At 40.9% G+C, this 19713-nt stretch overlaps 1 protein-coding gene across 2 annotated transcripts in view; it reads left to right on the top strand.

The window, feature by feature from the left end:
- The window catches only part of PKP4 (plakophilin 4), a 165008-nt gene extending 145761 nt beyond the window's left edge, over positions 1-19247 (top strand). For both annotated transcript variants that reach the window (XM_070941223.1, XM_070941138.1), the window contains exons 17-22: positions 4994-5189; positions 9188-9272; positions 9388-9505; positions 10835-10966; positions 11276-11349; positions 17972-19247. In XM_070941223.1, coding sequence (XP_070797324.1) covers positions 4994-5189; positions 9188-9272; positions 9388-9505; positions 10835-10966; positions 11276-11349; positions 17972-18220 — 854 coding nt within the window. In that variant the 3' untranslated portion in view covers positions 18221-19247. The remainder of the gene's footprint in view (positions 1-4993; positions 5190-9187; positions 9273-9387; positions 9506-10834; positions 10967-11275; positions 11350-17971) is intronic.
- The last annotated feature ends 466 nt before the right edge of the window (positions 19248-19713 follow it).

Here is a 19713-nt window from a genome sequence, read left to right as displayed (position 1 = left end):
TTATCTTGTTTGTTTTAACTTATAAATCCAATACTTAAAGCAAATTAATTGAAGAAAAGGTGGGGTTATGCTTCCAGCATCTTAATATGCCTTCTTAATATCACACCTTTTGTTTTGAGGATTCAATTTCCAGTTTACTTTTCTTTTTAAACAAATATTTGCTTTTTAAATTTCCAGTATGCTTTTTCACAATAATTGCACGCCGCTATAACAAATCGTTCTAAAATGTATTCCTCTTAAATTACTTTGCGAGTCAAGCTTCAGCAATAAATCTTTTCTCACCCAGATGACACATCATTCACCATTTCTCTCCTCCTGCACAAACTTATGGTTTCTGGCTGTTCCCCGGCTTCATGACAGCCATTTTGACTGCCACCGCTCCTAGTCTTCAGATGAGGGGGTTTTCCAAGTCAGGGAGGGGAGATGCTCCGCTCAACCTGCAAGGCTGTCCCCCTTTGCTTCACCACCCCTCCAGGGTGGCTATGGCTTTGAATGAAGCCCCTGACAGGAAGAGCTTGGAATGAGGCCGTGGAGCTCACAGACCTCGCTTTCAAAAGCGCCGGAAATTCAATATAACCATAGCGCCAGAAGTCGTCAATATAACCATAATCTTAAAGACCTTTTTATATCTAATGGTGGGTTCTGACAGCTCCTAAAGATGCTTTTCCTTTGGAGGTTTACAGTTGTTGATGTTTTAAAAGATATTAATTTTAAAACCTTTTTTTTTAACTTCTGTATTTCTCTCAAAATGACAATGTGGATAGGTAAGACCCATTTCTTACCAATAAGCCTCTCTTCCCTCCTTCTTCTGGATTTCTTTTTCTAAATGAAGGAAGAATGTTTACTAATATGGTTATTAATACAGTCTAGATCCGGAAGTGGCATGCAGAGCCATCTCTCCAGGCACACGAGCTGTCACCTGTTGCTCTTCCGGGTTCCGGCGCGCCGGCCACCTGATCTTCACACGCATGGGAGCGCCAGAAACTGAAAGAGCAGCCGCCTGGTGTGCATCTGCATGCCAGGAAGATGGTATTCCAGTTTCTGGTGCACCCAGGCCACCTAGTCTTCCAGTTTCTGGTGCGCATGTGTTCGCAAAGGCCAGCTGGCCAATGCACATGCCAGAAACTGGAAGGTCATCTTCCCAGTGCACGCATGCGCACCGGGCGGCTGCTCTTCCGGTTTCCCGCACACATGCGTGTGCTCCCCTTTTTGGCACTTGGTGCCAAAAAGGTTTGCCAACACTGGTCTAGATAATTGATTTGAGTTCCTGAAAAGCCTAAAATTAGGAGTTGATTTTGTATTTTTCCAAGATCAAACCAGATGAATTAGCTTGAAATACAGTTTTCCAGCCAAGAAATATTCCTTCTTATACGGCAGAAAATATAGGTAGTTACACCTTCAAATCTAAACCCAAGTTTTTTATGAAGTTTAAATCAAGTAGAAGGAAATCAAAATAGCATTCTGGCTGCAATGCTTCCAATACCCTGTGCCTGTTTGGTAGTGGCAGTAGACATAACATAACATTCCCTCAAATACTCCCAATGTGTGGAGAGATTACAAAATTAACTATTAAAAACATTAGAAGCTATGAAATTCATTAAAAGGTTTTGCAAGGAAACATTTAAAATATATTAAAAGTGACTTTGTGATCACTTAATATAAAAAGCTAACTAAAAAAATAGCTAGGAAAATAGGAAAGTTTAAACATACTAAGAGCAGGTATGCCCCCTGGGAAAGTGATTCATCAGCAGAGCAAAAACTTACAATACGGCTCTGTACATAATAATGTGATTTGGAACTTTGTTTAGCTGGAAGAATAAGGAAACTAATGGATTTGATCAATTGATGAAATGATTCCAGGGTAATGCATCTGAGATGATGAGAATATGCTAACATTTTGTTAGCCATGTTCTAGCTTCTTCAGACGTGCTTAATGTCTTGATGAAATGTATAAATTCAAACAGTGTTCAACATTTTCTGCAAAGTGTAGGAGTCATTCAGCAGATAAATCATGGACATGGTAACTTGGAGAATCATTTATGCTGCATCTGTTTTATCATCTGACAGGCCTCATAACATAGCTCATAAAAATTGAGAGAAGTGCTGACAAAAGGATGAGATACATACTCAGTTCACATTTCAATGAAGCACAAGCTGAGAATCTAAGAGAACCACAGAAATTGCCATCAACTGGAGGGGAAGACCCATCCCCTCCTGTAAGGAGACAATATAAATGTTTAAATGTGTCACCGATCATACCTTTTACTTAAGTACTGAAAATTGTCTGCAGTTACTATTGCAGAGAATTAATGCTTTTCACATCTATATACTATTGAAACATGTTCTTTCTCTGGGTGAAACGGTGCACCATAGGGTAACAGTGTTTGAACTAAGGGACCTCAAATGGATTAATTTAAACAAGTGTGACCAAATTACAGGACCATTGACTCCTGAGAGAATGAAATTTGGGGAAGTTGTGGCAGCTTTAGACCACTGCGGTCACATGATGGTCTTTTTGAACATTCCATGACAGTTTCCTAGCCAGTCTTGTAATCTCTTGCTCCTTCCCCAGCAGTGAGGAATTGACTCATCATGTAGCTCTAAAAGAAGCAACATCTGTATATGGCATGAACAAAGGCCTGGATATTTTTATTGCTTTACGTGTCTCTTCTCTGGCACATAAACATGCACCTGTAACTGTATCCCATTTTGTTCATACAGGTAGTCCTCAACTTACAACTTATAATCACAGTTGAGCCCAAAATTGATGTTGCTAAGTGAGAAATTTGTTAAGTGAGTTTTGCCCCATTTTACAACTTTTCTTGCCACAGTTGTTCAGTGAATCACTGCAGTTGTTAAATTAGTAACATGGTTGTTAAGTGAATCTGGCTTCCCCATTGACTTTGCTTGTCAGAAGGTAACAAATGGTAATCACATGACCCCAGGACACTGCAACCGTCATAAATATGAACCAGTTACCAAGCATCCAAATGTAAATCATAGACCGTGAGGATGCTGCAATGGTCATAAGTGGGAAAATGGTCATAAGTCACTTTTTTCAGTGCCGTTGTAACTTCAAACAGTCACTAAATGAATTTTTGTAAGCCAAGGATTACCTGTGTTAATTGTCCTATATTTCTTCACAACAACCCTGTGAGTTACGTTGGGCTGAAAGTCACATAGTGAGCTGCTGTGGCTGCAGATGAACTAGAAACTGGATCTCTCTGGTGCCAGTCAAATGCATTAGCCAATTTATCTTAGTCGTTGCCTGTTTTATTTTTCAGCTGCTCTTTTGAAAATGTGTTAAGACCAGCCCCTCCTTTTGCCACTTGAGATCAGGTAGACCAGTGGTTCTCCACCTTTTCGTTGCCACGGAACCCTTTTAAATATCTTTTGTGGCCATGAAGCATGGCCATGCCTCCCCAAGACTTAACTCAGGATTTAAATCATAATATTTCTCAAAACCTTTACAGATCCCTGTGATCAGTAGCCCCCAACCTTTTGGGCACCAGTGACCGGTTCTGTGGAGAAAGTTTTTTCCACAAACTGGAGGGGGCATGGTTTTGTATGCTGCCTGCATCTCATGGATGGGGCTTTGCTTGTTTGCATGGCCCAGTTGCTGGCATGCCACATACCAGTGCCAGTTCACAGGCCAGGGATTGGGGACCCCTGCCTTTGATGACATCACCCCCCCAGGGGTCCACGGACTACAGGACTTTGGTAGACTAATCCTGTTCTATTCCTCAGAAAGTCATGTGATCCTGTTTTTAAACTAATTCTGACAGCTTCCTACAACTCAGTGGAGAATCCTCCTAATCCTCAAATAACTTTATCTTGGGTTCCTCTCAATGAAGCAATGAGAAAAATCAGTTCCACATGCATTACACACTTCCCTGGAATGATGAAAAAATATTGTTCCTTCAGTACTGTCAGTGAAGAAGCCAACACTATTCATTTTCCAACAGAATTCTTTGATTCAATAGCAATCTGCCCATGGTCATTATGTTCCTCTCTAAGTAATGAAATATCTGGGAAAGGATGATTCAAACAGGGCACTGGATGTCTAGTTAAATTAAGTATTAATTATGATTTATATCCAGATACAAATTTCATTTTTATAGGAAGTAGCTAATTAAAAGCCCCTAAATTGTATCAACTCAAAGCTTGAGGTCATTACCTTTCTTTATCATGTAGTGTCCATCTTTTTCTTTTAAGAGATCCACAGATACTATTTGTAACAGGTGAAAAATGAAGTATCTGTACCCTATTCAGTTGTTCATGAAAAGAAACCTTTCAAAAAACAGCAGACCCATAGTCTGAATAACTGGTTTTTCTCTTCTATACACATTTATTGCCTCCATAGTTACTAGAGCGAAGATTAGGTCATAACATTGATCTTGTTTTGTTGTCTGTGTGTTCCAAGTTATGCTTGAAAGAAAAAGAGAGAGCAGCCTGATGAAATAGCTGCTATGTTTCAAGAAATCTCATACTGAAATTAATTCAATGTGTCTTTTTATCTTTAAAAATAGCTCAGCTAAAACAAGGTTATCTGAAATAAGTAAACAGATTTGTGTACGTTTGCATACTTTGGCTTCTTGCCAGAATCATTTTAATCGCATTTCCCCTAATCCAGTAAAAGAATTTAGTACATTTTTTAAAATTGGAAAACTGATGTTGCAACATCTACTTTTTTCCTCTAAACCAGTGTTTTTCAACCTCAGCAACTTTAAGGTGGGTGGTCTTCGATTCCTCAAATTCCTTAAACAGCATGGAGAATTCTGGGAGTTGAAGTCCACTCATCTAAAAATTGCTGAGGTTGGGAAACACCGCTCTGAATAGTTGCATAGGACGATTTATTTTTTATGAAATTGATTTTCCCATATTAAATAGAACCTGTTTCCTTTGTTTTGAACGTGTGTATTTCTCTGTATCATTATTCTTTATAATGTTGAAAGTATATACTGTGGCTTAATTCATAGCCTCTTCTTTTCAGGTAAATATGCTATGCGGGACTTGGTAAATCGCCTTCCAGGAGGCAGTGGGCCCAACATTCTCTCTGATGAAACAGTAGCAGCCATCTGCTGTGCTTTGCATGAGGTCACCAGCAAAAACATGGAAAATGCCAAAGCCTTGGCTGATACGGGAGGGATAGAAAAACTGGTGAACATAACCAAAGGAAGAGGAGACAGGTCAGTACTGGATGTTTGAATTTCTGCAATAATCTTTGTCAGCTTCAGAAAACAGGAATGTATCAAATTAGGAAATAGCTGTTGATTTGGGAAACTGTTTATTTCCGCACTGTCAGCTTATTAAATTCACTGACTAGTCTTATCTGTATATATATAAAAGCGAAAACACTCACGCTGTAATCACGAAATCTCCAGAACCATAAAGCCTACAAATTTGAAATTTGCCACATATGTTCCTCTTGGCTTCTAGGTGCTCACTAAGAAATGATTTTTCGAAATGACCATCAGAGCATTAGTATTTCCTATGTTACGATTAACATGCTCTGATGCTAAGGAGTTCTACTCCCCCTCCCCACCTGAAAAGAAATCTGTTCCAGAGGAGAGGAGTTTCACTTTCAGTTTTACTTTCACAGAGCAACCAGGGGATAGGATAGGGGAGGTTTCTGTGGGGCAAGGCTGAGGGAGAGAAGGGGATAGGATAGGAGACGTTTCTGTGGGGCAAGGCTGAGGGAGAGAAGGGGGATAGGATAGGATAGGATAGGATAGGATAGGATAGGATAGGATAGGATAGGATAGGATAGGATAGGATAGGATAGGATAGGGTTCTGTGGGGCAAGGCTGAGGGAGAGAAGGGGAGAGGAGAGGCTGATCATAACTACTTATTAATTTTCAAGTGTCACTTAATTGTAAGTGTAAGGTCCACATAGTGCCTGCCACACTCCTTGTTCTAGAGCATTTATTTGTAAGCGCTTTTCTTGCAAAGCGCTTCAGGATAAAAAAATCTCTGTAAATGTTTATCACTTTTCCCTGTTGTTGCTGTGCACAGGATCAGAGAAAATGTGGATATATATGTACTCACATATATATGTTCCTCTGTGTGTATTTATCACAACCTCCAGCCAAAAACTGGTTGGAGTCATAAAAAGAGGATGTCTGCCTGATCATTAAAAGGTGGCTTATATTGCAAAGCATGAAAAAACTACTGGGAATGTCTGCTGTGACATTGGAAAAGAGAGTGAAATGAAGGATGCTATTATGAATCATTAAATTGTGTTGGAAATCTAGTCTCTTTTCTCTTGCTGTCTCTCTTGCTTTGCTCTCAGTGCCACTTAGTGATGATTTTTTTTAAATTAGATGAAATATGCAATTCTTATGCTTATATAAGGTTATTGGGCCACTTGTACCAAAGGAATTCTTGCTCTCTACTTCTATACCATGAAAAGTTGTTCCTGAGGTTGTGGGATTTTCCTAAATGAAATGAGGTGTGTCAAAAGATCTTGAATTTTTATATAAGCACTTGCCAATCCAAGCCAGTGGCCCTAATACTGGACATTTTTGTATGCAGTTTTGTTGCCCTTTGGTAGTCAATACTGACAGCCTGTGCAAGCTTGATTATTTAGAAGTGTGAGTATATTTTTTAGCCATTATATTTGTCGAAGTGCATAAAAGTACATTTCAGTTGAATTATCAAATTCCTAAAGTAAAAGCTGGTTTGATAATGTAACACTGATCCTTCAGGTGCTGCATTAGTTATCTGCTTGCTTCCAGTTATTACCTATAAAACTTTATACACATAGATCTAGATTTACCTTCAGAGCTGCCTACTTCAGTCAGAATCTGATTAACCTTTAAAGAGATGTCTGGGTCTCTCTTCCTCATCAGATTACAGGGAATGGTGTGAAAGTAGGTGTTTTTTGACAGTCGCTGTGTCTCTTTTGGCTCCAACATTCAGAAGAATTAAATCTTGGCCTGCCTCTTTAATAATTATTTGAAGATCATAAGATTGGTGCCTGGGATTGTTTTTTAAGTTGTATTATGTAATTTTTAAAAATATTTTATTCTTATTATTAGGGCTTTGAATTCTTTTATTATCATAGTCAGTTTTTGGGTGGTTCAGATTCTTCAGGGCAGAGCAGAATACAGTGTGAACAAATGAATGAATGAATGAATGAAATAAAGGTTAGAAGGAAAATATAAATAAATCAGTGGCACTGTGTTCATGTTCCCATCACGTAAGGTAAATCAAACCAAATAGGTACAACAAAATAAAAGAGGATAAGGAAAGTAAAATTCTAGCTTCAAGGAAAGAAAAGTCATGTTTAGAGGTCATCGCTGATAGGGACCCTCATTTTCATAAATGATTAGACCAGTGTTTGTTAAACTTTTTGCAAGTATGAATCCCAAAGAAACATTTGAAAAATGCATGGATCCCCAAGTTACAAGAATAACCCCTGCCTACATGTTCCTACATATTACCATTTTTCATTGAATGATAATTCTAGTTGCATTGGCAGGGAGAGGTAGGGATTGAAGTGGTGTGTTCTGCCCCGCCAGCTGACTGAGAGTGAATGCAGGGAGACAACTGTGATTCTTTTTGTCGCCCACTTGTGGGTCACGGACGCTAGTTTGAGAATCATTGCCTTCATCTTATATGGAAGGAGCTGTTCAGAACTCGCATCCTGTAGGCCAAAACCCGCATCTTTAACTGGGCTTGTAAATGGATTGGTAATTAAGGCACTTTTAAATGAAGTGTGATACATTCAAGCTTGTTTCTGCTAATGAAAGCTGAGCCCTGTTGCTTTTTTTTGGAATGGCTACATACTCAAAGCTATGAATGGGAATCTCCACGTTAAAAATAAAACCACCTCTTGCTGCCATCTCCTCCGGAAATATCCCAAATTTAAATAACACTGCATTTTCCGTTTTGTGGACTTGAAAGCAATAAACACACAAATAAAAACACAAATGTTTATTAAGGAAAGCCTAGCAAAAACTCTTAACTAAAAAGCATAAAATAGATAGAAAATATTCATAGGCAAGGGAATTAAACAAGACACGGCATCATCCAACAGAGACCTGTAAATATAGGAAAGAATTTCATATCCCTTTGGTAACTTGGAGTCCCTCATCCTCATCAGGCATTCTCCAGATTATGCTGGCTAGCATATAGTACCTTTCTTCATTAGGTCTATAAAGAGATTCATTGCTTAGAGGTGATTTAATGAATACTTGTCTTCCTCTCTTTCTTAATCACTTAGATTAATTCTTCCTAGGTACTGTTAACCATGCCACAGCCATTCCATAAATAAGGAACACATCTGGATAGATCAAAAATGCCCACCTGTCCATCCCAGTCTAACTTCCTACACCAGGTGGCTTTGAAATAAACATCAAACTGGCATAATTGGCACAAGGTTTTGCGATACAGTGTGAAACACACATATCATGCTATTCAAAAAGGATAAGCATAAGAAATAAGTTCTCTGTTAACCCATCAACTATTGATTTACAGCCTTTATGCACTATAATCTCCTAAAAAGGAAAAGCTGTGTACATAGGGTGCACACACGATTGACTCCTCATTTTTTTTCCGTGTGTATAATCAAGGTCCTTTGCTATCTGTGTGATAATTTGTTTATTTTATCGAGAAATAGTGGGGTGGGGTGGAGTCGAGTCGAGTGGAAATAGAAATAATAGGAATAGAATAGGATAGAGTCTGTCTATCTTTATTGTCACTTTAAATGTACACTAATCATTATACATTAAAATGAAATTTTGTGAAATGAAACGAAGATAACCATTATGCATATAACCACATACTCACACATATATGACACAGAGAAACATCATAGTCTAGTTCAAATGTATACATATATACATGGCGAAAAAAGATTCCTTTTCAACTTATCAATTTGTTTGTTGCTGATAGTTCACTTTGATCATAAAATATTGATCTTCTTTCACGTGAATTATGGTTCACGTAAAGCAGAAATTAATTTTCAATCAAGGAATGTTGCCAGCAGACCGCTGTTAGTTTAATATGACTTCTCACTTTCAGAGCTGCAGACTCTGCTTTCAGAATTAGATTTTGGGGTTGCAAGAGGGAAATTATTCTCTTCCCGTTCTGTTAAAGGAAACTGTTTTAATTAATGGTAACTTAGCAATGAATGCCACCCATTGTGAAGTGTGGGCATGTCTGATACATCTTTTCTTCTTAGATCATCACTAAAAGTTGTCAAGGCAGCAGCCCAGGTGCTCAACACATTATGGCAATATCGTGACCTCCGTAGCATTTATAAAAAGGTAATATATTAAATGTTCTCCTCACAAAGATCATATTCATTAAGATTCAATACCAAATTTCTCTTAATTAAATGGAATTTATTTATCGTGTAACCTTCTTTTCCTTCTTCCACAGGATGGCTGGAATCAAAATCACTTTATTACTCCTGTGTCAACACTTGAGCGTGATAGATTCAAGTCACATCCCTCCTTGTCTACAGCGAATCAGCAGATGTCACCTATTATTCAATCTGGTCAGTCAATCAACTTTCTTGCATGTGCCAAATTTGATATTCATTAACCAAACAGGTTTTGCACACATCTTTTGAAAGCTTAGAAAATTGTTCACTGTCAGCCTCTCTTCTCCTATACAGTTAAAACTATCTTTCCCGACTTGATTTTGATATGACAAAATCAAGTAAGGATAGACTATAAACTTTTAATAAAATGCTCTCCAAGGTGACTTATAAAGCAATTTGACACAATCAAAGAGAGAATTCTTGCAGTTAAACCTGAACAGTATTCATACTGGAACGCTCAGATAAAAGATGGAGTACAAATGTAGTATTTGAATGGCCCTTGGTTCAATTTCTTGTCTCTATGTATGTGAAAGGGACAAACTCTTGAATGAAACCCTCTCAGTTATCCACCCATCAGTGTTGACAAAATAAGCTCAACAATGTAGAGGTCCAACTGCTATTAATCAAGTTTTCATTTTATTGGAAGCAGGAGAGGAACTAGTTCTTCCTTTATCTATATGCATAGTCCTGCCCCCAAGGACAATAACATCTTCCAATCAGAGAGGCAACATATAGTTTTAGCCCCCATAACCGTCCACTTGCATTCCTGACTATTGTGCACCTGCATCCTACAGCTATGCCATTTGCTACAGCCTCCAGGTAGGACTTCTTTGACCAATCCTCACAGGTACATTATCCCACTGGATAAGGGATGGCCAAGAAGAAGACAAAAAGAAATATACAGGAAGGTTTAAGCTGACCAGAAATCATGAACACAGGGCTGGATTTTTGAAGTCCTGCAAACCCTAGAAATTCCAGTGTCCAAGTATATTGATCGGTTCAGTTTCTTGAGAGCTGCCAAGATGTAGCTATGTGACTTCCAAAAGATGCTGCAATACACATGTGGTATCAGATACAGAGGACTGGAGATGAAAGAGTGGCAGAAATCAGTGTTACCTGATGCTTATCATTGTCCAGTATTCAGATCTGAATTTTATACTTATTTATTTATTTCCCACTGAAATGGGAAGTTCTTTTCAGGAACTTTCAAGGGTACATTCTCCAATAAATTGCTGGAGTTGGGGTTTGAAGTTGAGATTTGAACTGGGTCATCGTATTTCTAATCTTAACAGATTACTTGCTGCACTGAGTCTGCACTGAGTCTGCAAAGTCTCTCTTCCAGAAGATCACAATTAATATTGGCAGATAAAGTATACACTTGTTTCCCTCTTTTTGTCACTAGTCAAGTGGTTGATTATTATCAAGCAGCTGTATAGTTTCTGAATGAATCTGATACTCTCTTCTTGTTTTGGCCCCCTCTTTCTGCCTCCTTCTTTTCCTCAGTTGGCAGCACATCTTCCTCACCAGCACTCTTGGGAATTAGAGACCCACGTTCCGAATATGATAGGACCCAGACTTCTATGCAATATTATAATAGCCAAGGTGATGGGATTGCACATAAAGACATCTATACTGGTAAGAGCCCAGTGAGGTGAAACTGAAAGCAGGAATGTAAATTACTCTCTCTATTTAGCCTCTTTGTTTATAAAAGTTCAGGGGTCGGGATGGGGGAAGCATAGTGTAAGCAAGTTGAGGTTATATTTGCAAAGCACCTATAAAATAGCTTCCAAAACAATGTATTGAATGCCAATGGATCTTTTCTTATATCAAACCAGTTTATTTTTGATGTAGTGATTGAAAAGGTTTGTTGTTCTTTCAATAAAGCATAAAATAATAAATTAGCATGAAATTTAGTTTTAATACAATACTGCTATTTATCTACAGGGTCTAATAAACCTTCGCCAATTTATATCAGTTCCTATTCCTCACCAGCAAGGGACCAAAATCGGCGCCTACAGGTAAGGTGTGGAAGCTTGTTCTAAAGATGATCAGTTTGTATCCCACTGAGGGTGCTTTTTATGTTAATGACATTGCGGTATCTAAGGAAATTAAACATGGCATTATCCTGAGAAATCATGCAAAATTGTTCAACTTTATGAAAAAAATATTTGCTCCCCAGAATATCCACTAGCATAGGAATATAGATGTATTGTATTCTCCTCCAAGACAAGCTCTGGCCAACACCCACGATAGGGCAATAGATGTAACAAGGTCCTAAAAAGTCCAGCTCTATTCCTTAAGAAATGTGTCTGATAAGTAAAAGCAAAATGACATATAAATAACACTTAGACAAATTAAACAAAGGTAAGTCATGAATATACCAAAATGGGATGTGGAGCATGAAAGGAGGATAAAAGAGCCATGGTGGCATAGTGGTTAGAATGCAGTCCTGCAGGCTACTTCTGACTGCTGGCTGCCAGCAGTTCGGCAGTTTGATTCCCACCAGCTCAAGGTTGACTCAGCCTTCCATCCTTCCGAAGTCGGTAAAATGAGGACCCAGATTGTTGGAGGGAATATGCTGATTCTGTAAACGGCGTAGAGAGGACTGTGAAGCGGTATATACAGTCAGGTCCAGAAATATTGGGACATCGACACAATTCTAACATCTTTGGCTCTATACACCACCACAATGGAGTTGGAACGAAACAAACACAATGTGCATTAACTGCAGACTGTCAGCTTTAATTTGAGGGTATGTACATCCAACTCAGGTGAACAGTGTAGGACTTACAGCAGTTTGTATATGTGCCTCCCACTTGTTAAGGGACCAAAAGAAATGGGACAATTGGCTTCTCAGCTGTTCCATGGCCAGGTGTGTGATATTCCCTCATTACCCCAATTACAATGTACAGATAAAAGGCCCAGAGTTCATTTCAAGTGTGCTATTTGCATTTGGAATCTGTTGCTGTCAACTCTCAAGATGAGATCCAAAGAGCTGTCACTATCAGTGAAGCAAGCCATCATTAGGCTGAAGAAACAAAACAAACCCATCAGAGAGATAGCAAGAACATTAGGCGTAGCCAAAACAAGTGTTTGAAACATTCTCAAAAAGAAGGAATGCACCGGTGAGCTCAGCAACACCAAAAGACCCGGGAGACCATGGAAAACACGTGTGGTGGATGACCGAATAATTCTTTCCCTGGTGAAGAAAACACCCTTCACAACAGTTGGCCAGATCAAGAACACTCTCCAGGAGGTAGGTGTATGTGTGTCAAAATCAACAATCAAGAGAAGACTTCACCAGAGTGAATACAGAGGGTTCACCACAAGATGTAAACGATTGGTGAGCCTCAAAAACAGGAAGGCCAGATTAGAGTTTGCCAAACAACATCTAACAAAGCCTTCACAGTTCTGGAACAAGATCCTATGGACAGATGAGACCAAGATCAACTTGTACCAGAGTGATGGGAAGAGAAGAGTATGGAGAAGGAAAGGAACTGCTCATGATCCTAAGCATACCACCTCATCAGTGAAGCATGGTTGTGGTAGTGTCATGGCGTGGGCATGTATGGCTGCCAATGGAACTGGTTCTCTTGTATTTATTGATGATGTGACTGCTGACAAAAGCAGCAGGATGAATTCTGAAGTGTTTCGGGCAATATTATCTGCTCGCATTCAGCCAAATGCTGCAGAACTCATTGGACAGCACTTCACAGTGCAGATGGACAATGACCCAAAGCAGGGGTGCAGGAGGGGGGTGCGGACCTGGCGGGTATTACAGAGACCTGGTTGGGCCAGGAGGGGGGAGCCCCCCTTGTTGATATGTGCCCACCCGGTTTCCGTGCATTCCATCAGCCAAGGTCACAGGGGAGGGGCGGAGGGTGGCGGTTGTCATTAACGAGGGTCTTGGACTTAGGGAGGCCACTGTTCCTCAGACGGCTGGATGTGAGTCCCTCCTTGTGAAGTGGGGTCATAGGGTGCAGTTGGGCTTGCTAGTCACGCACCTGGCTCCCTGCCACGTGGCAGCAGCCCTGCCCGAGCTGCTTGACGTTATAGCCGCAGTGGCAGTTGACACCCCCAGGCTTATGGTCATGGGGGATTTTAACCTGCCATCAGTCGGCGAGACGTCTGAGATGGCTCGGGAGTTCATGGCTTCCATGACGGCTATGGACCTGACCCAGTTAATTTATGGCCCTACTCACAGGGGGGGACACACACTGGACCTGGTTTTTGTCTCTGGACAGTGGTTGAGTGATCTCGAGATAGGGGATATAGCAATTGAACCCTTGTCATGGTCAGATCACTCCCTCCTTCGCCTGGACCTTCGAACCGCCACACCCCGCCGCAGGGAGGCGGAACCGACCAGGTGGTTCCGCCCCAGGCGCCTGATGAATCCTGATAGGTTCCAGATGGAGCTTGGGCCATTTCCTGAGGTTCTGGCACACGACTCGGCTGAGGACTTAGTAGCCGCCTGGGATAGGGCGGCTGCTGGGGCTTTGGACCGAGTCGTGCCTTTGCGGCCTCTGACCCAGCGCCGGTCTCACCTGGCTCCTTGGTATACTGAGGAGCTGAGGGAGATGAAGCGCCGGAAAAGACGCCTAGAGAGCAGTTGGAGGGCTAGTCGTTCTGAATCCAACCGGACACTGGTAAGATCTCATATTAAGAATTACCTAGTGGCGATAAAAGTAGAGAAGAGTAACTACTTTTCTGCTCTTACTGCATCATCAGATAATCGCCCAGCCGCCCTGTTTAGGGTGACCCGCTCCCTGCTCCACCAGGGGGTGCGGGAGGACCCCTTAGAGGGTAGAGCTGAGGATTTTGTACAACATCTGTATGACAAAATCGCTCAAATTCGGGAACAGCTGGACTCTGACTGGGTAGATCCAGGGGAGATGACAGGGGCAAGTCCTGAGAATATTATATGGGAAGAGTTTGATCCTGTGACTCCCGAAAGCGTGGACAGGATACTGAGCAGACTGAGTGCGGCCACATGTTTATTGGACCCGTGTCCCTCCTGGTTGGTACTGGCCTCCCGGGAGGTGACGCGAGGCTGGCTCCAGGGGATTATAAATGCTTCTTTGAGTGAGGGTGTCTTTCCCGCCGCCTTGAAAGAGGCGGTGGTGAGGCCCCTCCTCAAGAAGCCCTCCCTGGACCCGGCTGTATTAGCAAATTATCGTCCTGTCTCCAACCTTTGCTTTGTTGCGAAGGTTGTTGAGAGTGTGGTTGCACGACAGCTGCCTCAGTACCTGGATGAATCGACTTATCTAGATCCGTTCCAGTCGGGCTTCAGGCCCGGGTACAGCACAGAGACGGCATTGGTCGCATTGGTTGATGATCTCTGGAGGGCTCGGGACAGGGGTTGTTCCTCTGTCCTGGTCCTATTAGACCTCTCAGCGGCTTTTGATACCATCGACCATGGTATCATGCTGCACTGGTTGGAAGGGTTGGGGGTGGGGGGCACTGTTTTACAGTGGTTCTTCTCCTTTCTCTCTGACCGGTCGCAGTCTGTGTTGACGGGGGCAGAGGTCGACCCCGAGGCCCCTTGTATGTGGGGTGCCGCAAGGATCGGTCCTCTCGCCCCTTCTGTTCAACATTTATGTGAAGCCGCTGGGTGAGATCATCCGTGGTTTTGGGGTGAAGTACCATCAGTACGCTGATGACACCCAGCTGTACATCTCCACCCCAGACCACCCCAATGATGCCCTCGAGGTGATGTCCCGGTGCCTGGAGGCCGTACGGATCTGGATGGGGAGGAACAGACTCAGGCTCAACCCATCCAAGACCGAGTGGCTGTGGTTTCCGACGTCCCGATATAGTCAGTTGGCGCCATCTCTGACTATTGGGGGCGAGTCGTTGGCCCCCACAGATGGGGTTCGCAACTTGGGTGTCCTCCTGGACTCGCGGCTGTCTTTAGAAGAGCATATGGCGGCCGTGGCCAGGAGGACTTTTTATCAGGTTCGCCTGATTCGCCAGTTGCGTCCCTTTCTGGATCGGGACTCGTTACGCACGGTCACTCACGCCCTTGTCACCTCACGCCTGGTTTATTGCAATGCTCTCTACATGGGGCTCCCCTTGAGGAGCACCCGGAGGCTCCAATTGGTCCAGAATGCGGCCGCGCGGGTGGTGACGGGAGCGATGTGGCGCTCCCATGTGACCCCCCTCCTGCGCGAGCTGCACTGGCTCCCGGTGGTCTTCCGGGTGCGCTTCAAGGTTTTGGTTACCACCTTTAGAGCGCTCCATGGCTCAGGACCAGGGTACTTACGAGACCGCCTTCTGCCACCAGTAGCCTCTCACTGACCAGTTCGCTCCCATAGAGAGGGGCTCCTCAGGGTGCCGTCGGCCAAACAATGTCGACTGGCGGCCCCCAGGGGGAGAGCCTTCTCTGTGGGGGCACCTGCCATCTGGAACGAGCTCCCCCCGGAGATACGGAGGATCCAAGACTTACGCATCTTCCGCCGCGCCCTAAAAACGTTTTTATTCCAACAGGCTGGTCTGGCCTAACTCTCCCTTTTAAATTGGGTTTTAAATTGGGTTTTAAATGTTTTTTAGATAAATTGGATGTTTTTAATTTGTTGTTTGAGCCTAAATTGTTTAATCTGTTTTTAATAGTTTTTTAACTTTTGTATGTCTCTGTATTTTATTTTGGCTGTTCACCGCCCTGAGTCCTTCGGGAGTAGGGCGGTATACAAATATGATAAATAAATAAAAATAAATAAATAAATACTGCAAAAGCAACCAAAGAGTTTTTGAAGGGACAGAAGTGGAATGTTATGCAATGGCCAAGTCAATCACCTGACCTGAATCCCATTGAGCATGCATTTCACTTGCTGAAGACAAAACTGAAGGGAAAATGCCCCAAGAACAAGCAGGAACTGAAGACAGTTGCAGTAGAGGCCTGGCAGAGCATCACCAGGGATGAAACCCAGCGTCTGGTGATGTCTATGCGTTCCAGACTTCAGGCTGTGATTGACTGCAAAGGATTTGCAACCAAGTATTAAGAAGGGAAAGTTTGATTTATGATTATTATTCTGTCCCATTACTTTTGGTCCCTTAACAAGTGGGAGGCACATATGCAAACTGCTGTAAGTCCTACACCGTTCACCTGAGTTGGATGTACATACCCTTAAATTAAAGCTGACAGTCTGCAGTTAAAGCACATTGTGTTTGTTTCATTCCAACTCCATTGTGGTGGTGTATAGAGCCAAAGATGTTAGAATTGTGTCGATGTCCCAATATTTCTGGACCTGACTGTAAGTCTAAGTGCTATTGCTATCTTCACTGAAAGTATATAAGCAATATTTGCACATCAGGTGGCATATGCATGCACAAACATTTTTCCTACAGAGGCATAATTAATCACATCCTTAAAATGTGCCACTAGGAAAAGGAAAATTATAAAATCAATTGCACAACAAGATTTGCAATTAGCAAAGAATGAAAAATGACACAGAACCAAATCCTCAATACAGAAAAAATGCCTTTAGCGGGAGGTTGATGAGATGCTAGTGTGTGAGCTTACTAGTGGAACAGCTGAAGAAACAATATGGCATTTTGATTTTCTATCTATATTCATAGTAATAAACTTTCAGCTGTTCAAATGCAGGGCATAATTCTTACAATTTTGAATTTCTAGGAATTGTGGGAAAAGTACAAACTAATAATAGAAAAAGGCAACTCTTCTCGGTGGGTAATCAAAGATGGAAGTTTGTAGATAGGTGAATGATTTATCTAAAGAGGACAGTAGTTTGTGTATGGTATCCAGACACAAATGCACAAGACAGAAAACAATGCATTTGCAACATTCTAACAGTGTAAATGAATAGGCAATGGAACAAGTATTGAATGGAGATTCAACTTTGTCATGAAGAAGAGATTGAAAAAAAGTGTAGGAGACTAGTTAGCATAGCTCTTGTGACAGAAGCACCGAGGTGCTTCCAGGTTGAAAGGATTATCTTATGACATCACCATTGCCCAGGGGACTCCCAGTTGGCAGCTCCTTCATGTCCCCGGCAGGAACTGGAGTGATGGTGCTCAACCCTGCCCCAGGGAGCCCTTGAGTCTCGAACACGGGCTTGCTAACCTCGAGCCACGCCCTCACCACATGAGCCACCATGTTCCTAAGGAGAGTAGTTTAAGTATGTTTTATTAATTAACAAAGAAAGTGTTTGATTGAGATGGGCTGCAATCAGTTTCCTAAGAATAAATATCTCCTGTTGGTTATCTGTATCTTCACTAGGGAGGACAAAAAATGAAAATAATGTTATTTAAAGACTGAAGCATGCATAATCACCATAATCTTCATACTTGATTAAGAAACTGTCTCTTGACTCCACAGATGCTTGAGCTCAAATACCAAATCAGAAGTATTATTTTATATACACAATGCACTTGTATGACAACTCATCATACTGCAAATTATACAGGCTCATTGTTGGCCTTCTTGAAAGTGGATCTAAAACAGGCTAATAAAAATAAACCGCAAGATTTGATAAATATTATTTCTCACTGTAGAAATGTCATCACAGAAACTCTTTTCTCATATGACTAATTTACTGTTACTTCTCTATGCATGGAAATCTGTTGTATAGTTCTAAGAAAGCGCATAATATTGCTTGTTCTTTTGTTTTGTTTTCCAAATAGCATCAGCACTTATACTACAGTCAAGATGATTCCAACAGAAAGCATTATGATGCATATAGGTTATATTTGCAATCCCCACATAGTTACGAAGACCCATATTTTGATGATCGGGTTCACTTCCCAGCTTCTACAGATTACACAACACAATATGGACTGAAATCAACCACAAACTATGTCGATTTCTATTCTACCAGACGACCTTCTTACAGAACAGAACAATATCCCGGGTCCCCTGACTCTTGGGTGTAGCATTCATACATCATACAGTTTCTTTCTAACTTTGCTTGAGAAGAAGTTGAGTAAAGGTTTCATTATTTTGAGGGAGAAGTGTGAAAGTGAATTACAAAGAAGGAAAGAAGGAAGAGTTTTAATAATCAGGATGACGAGAGAGAAATTGGAAAGAGAGGAGGATTGCTCTGTTTAGATTTTAGATCTCATTACTTGTAGTTCCTGTAGTTCGGTGAAGGTGTGGGCAATGTGATGAAAGGTTTGAGAACTGAGGGAAATGGATTTGGGAAATGTGTAGATCAGATCAAATTACAGACGATTTTTTTAAAAAAAAATGTGAATAGAAGTCTTATTCTCATAGTTGTACAGAAAAAGCCCAGATGCCATTTTGTTTTATTGCTATTACTAAATGTCAAGATTGTATGCTATCATGTCTTGTAAATTTCTTTTTAGTTGTTGTAAATATGGAAATGCCACATTGGGTAGAAGTGCCATCATTTTAATGCCATGTGTCATTTTAAAATGGATTTCAAATATTGACAACTTTAGCCAGAGAAAGAAAGAACACATATGGAATTGATTGTTATAAATAAATATCATTTGGTTTTTAAAACAAATAGCGTACTTTTGAAGCACAAACATCAGTCAAATATATCTGCACCTTTCTCATTCTTTGCCTCTTTTCCAGAATACTTCACTGCCATTTTTAATGCCTATCCTATGGGGAAAAAATAAATATGGACATCTCAGCCATGAAAAGTAGTTTCCTTCTCATTCTTCTTTATTTTTCATGTTTACTGTTAAAGATCAAAACAGTTGTAAATGCTCACTGTGAGTTGTAAAAATGGATTTAAATATATGCATATGCAAAATTTTTGGCAATTTTTTTCTGTTGTCCAGAATTTATTTCTTATTTGTCGAAACATGAAATTATGTATTTTTTGCTCATCTTTTTTTATTTCCCAGCATCCATTATTTTTTTGCTGTTCATAGTTGATTATATTTCTGTTCAAAAATACATGATACAGAATAAAGTTTTTTTCTTCTTTTTTTTCTCTTTTATTTTCTTAGTGTTTCCAATTGGCTCATATACTTCTTCTTACATTTTTTTTCTTTTCATTAATGAGCATTATTTCCATTCATTTTTTTAGCCTCATTAGGACTCGGTTTTTAGACCCAATTCTAATTAATTAGGATTTATTTGTTCCATATCTGCATCCGGTGGTGACTATGTTATTGTTGCTACTCCATAAGTAGAACTTATTACAGTCTTCATAAGCAAGATGAAGAACAAGCAGAAACAAAAATGTTTATAATTCTGAGCTGAAGATTGATACATACCTGGAGATTGATATTATATACTTCCTTTAGTTCACAATGCCTAAGATGCCAATCATATAAGTCAAGGTAAGGTGACATCTGGATCATTGACCATATCCCCATCTTCACTGCTTTTTCAAGCACCTTGAATTCACTCACAGGTATTTCTCTTTGACAAAGTTCTGGCAAAAAAT

The sequence above is a fragment of the Pituophis catenifer genome, unplaced genomic scaffold (assembly GCF_029215685.1).
Source record: "Pituophis catenifer annectens isolate HBS135680 unplaced genomic scaffold, rPitCat1.0.hap2 SCAF_1, whole genome shotgun sequence".
Taxonomy (NCBI): Eukaryota; Metazoa; Chordata; class Lepidosauria; order Squamata; family Colubridae; genus Pituophis; species Pituophis catenifer.
Note: the sequence above shows the minus strand (reverse complement) of the source record. Positions and strands in the feature narration are given on the sequence as shown.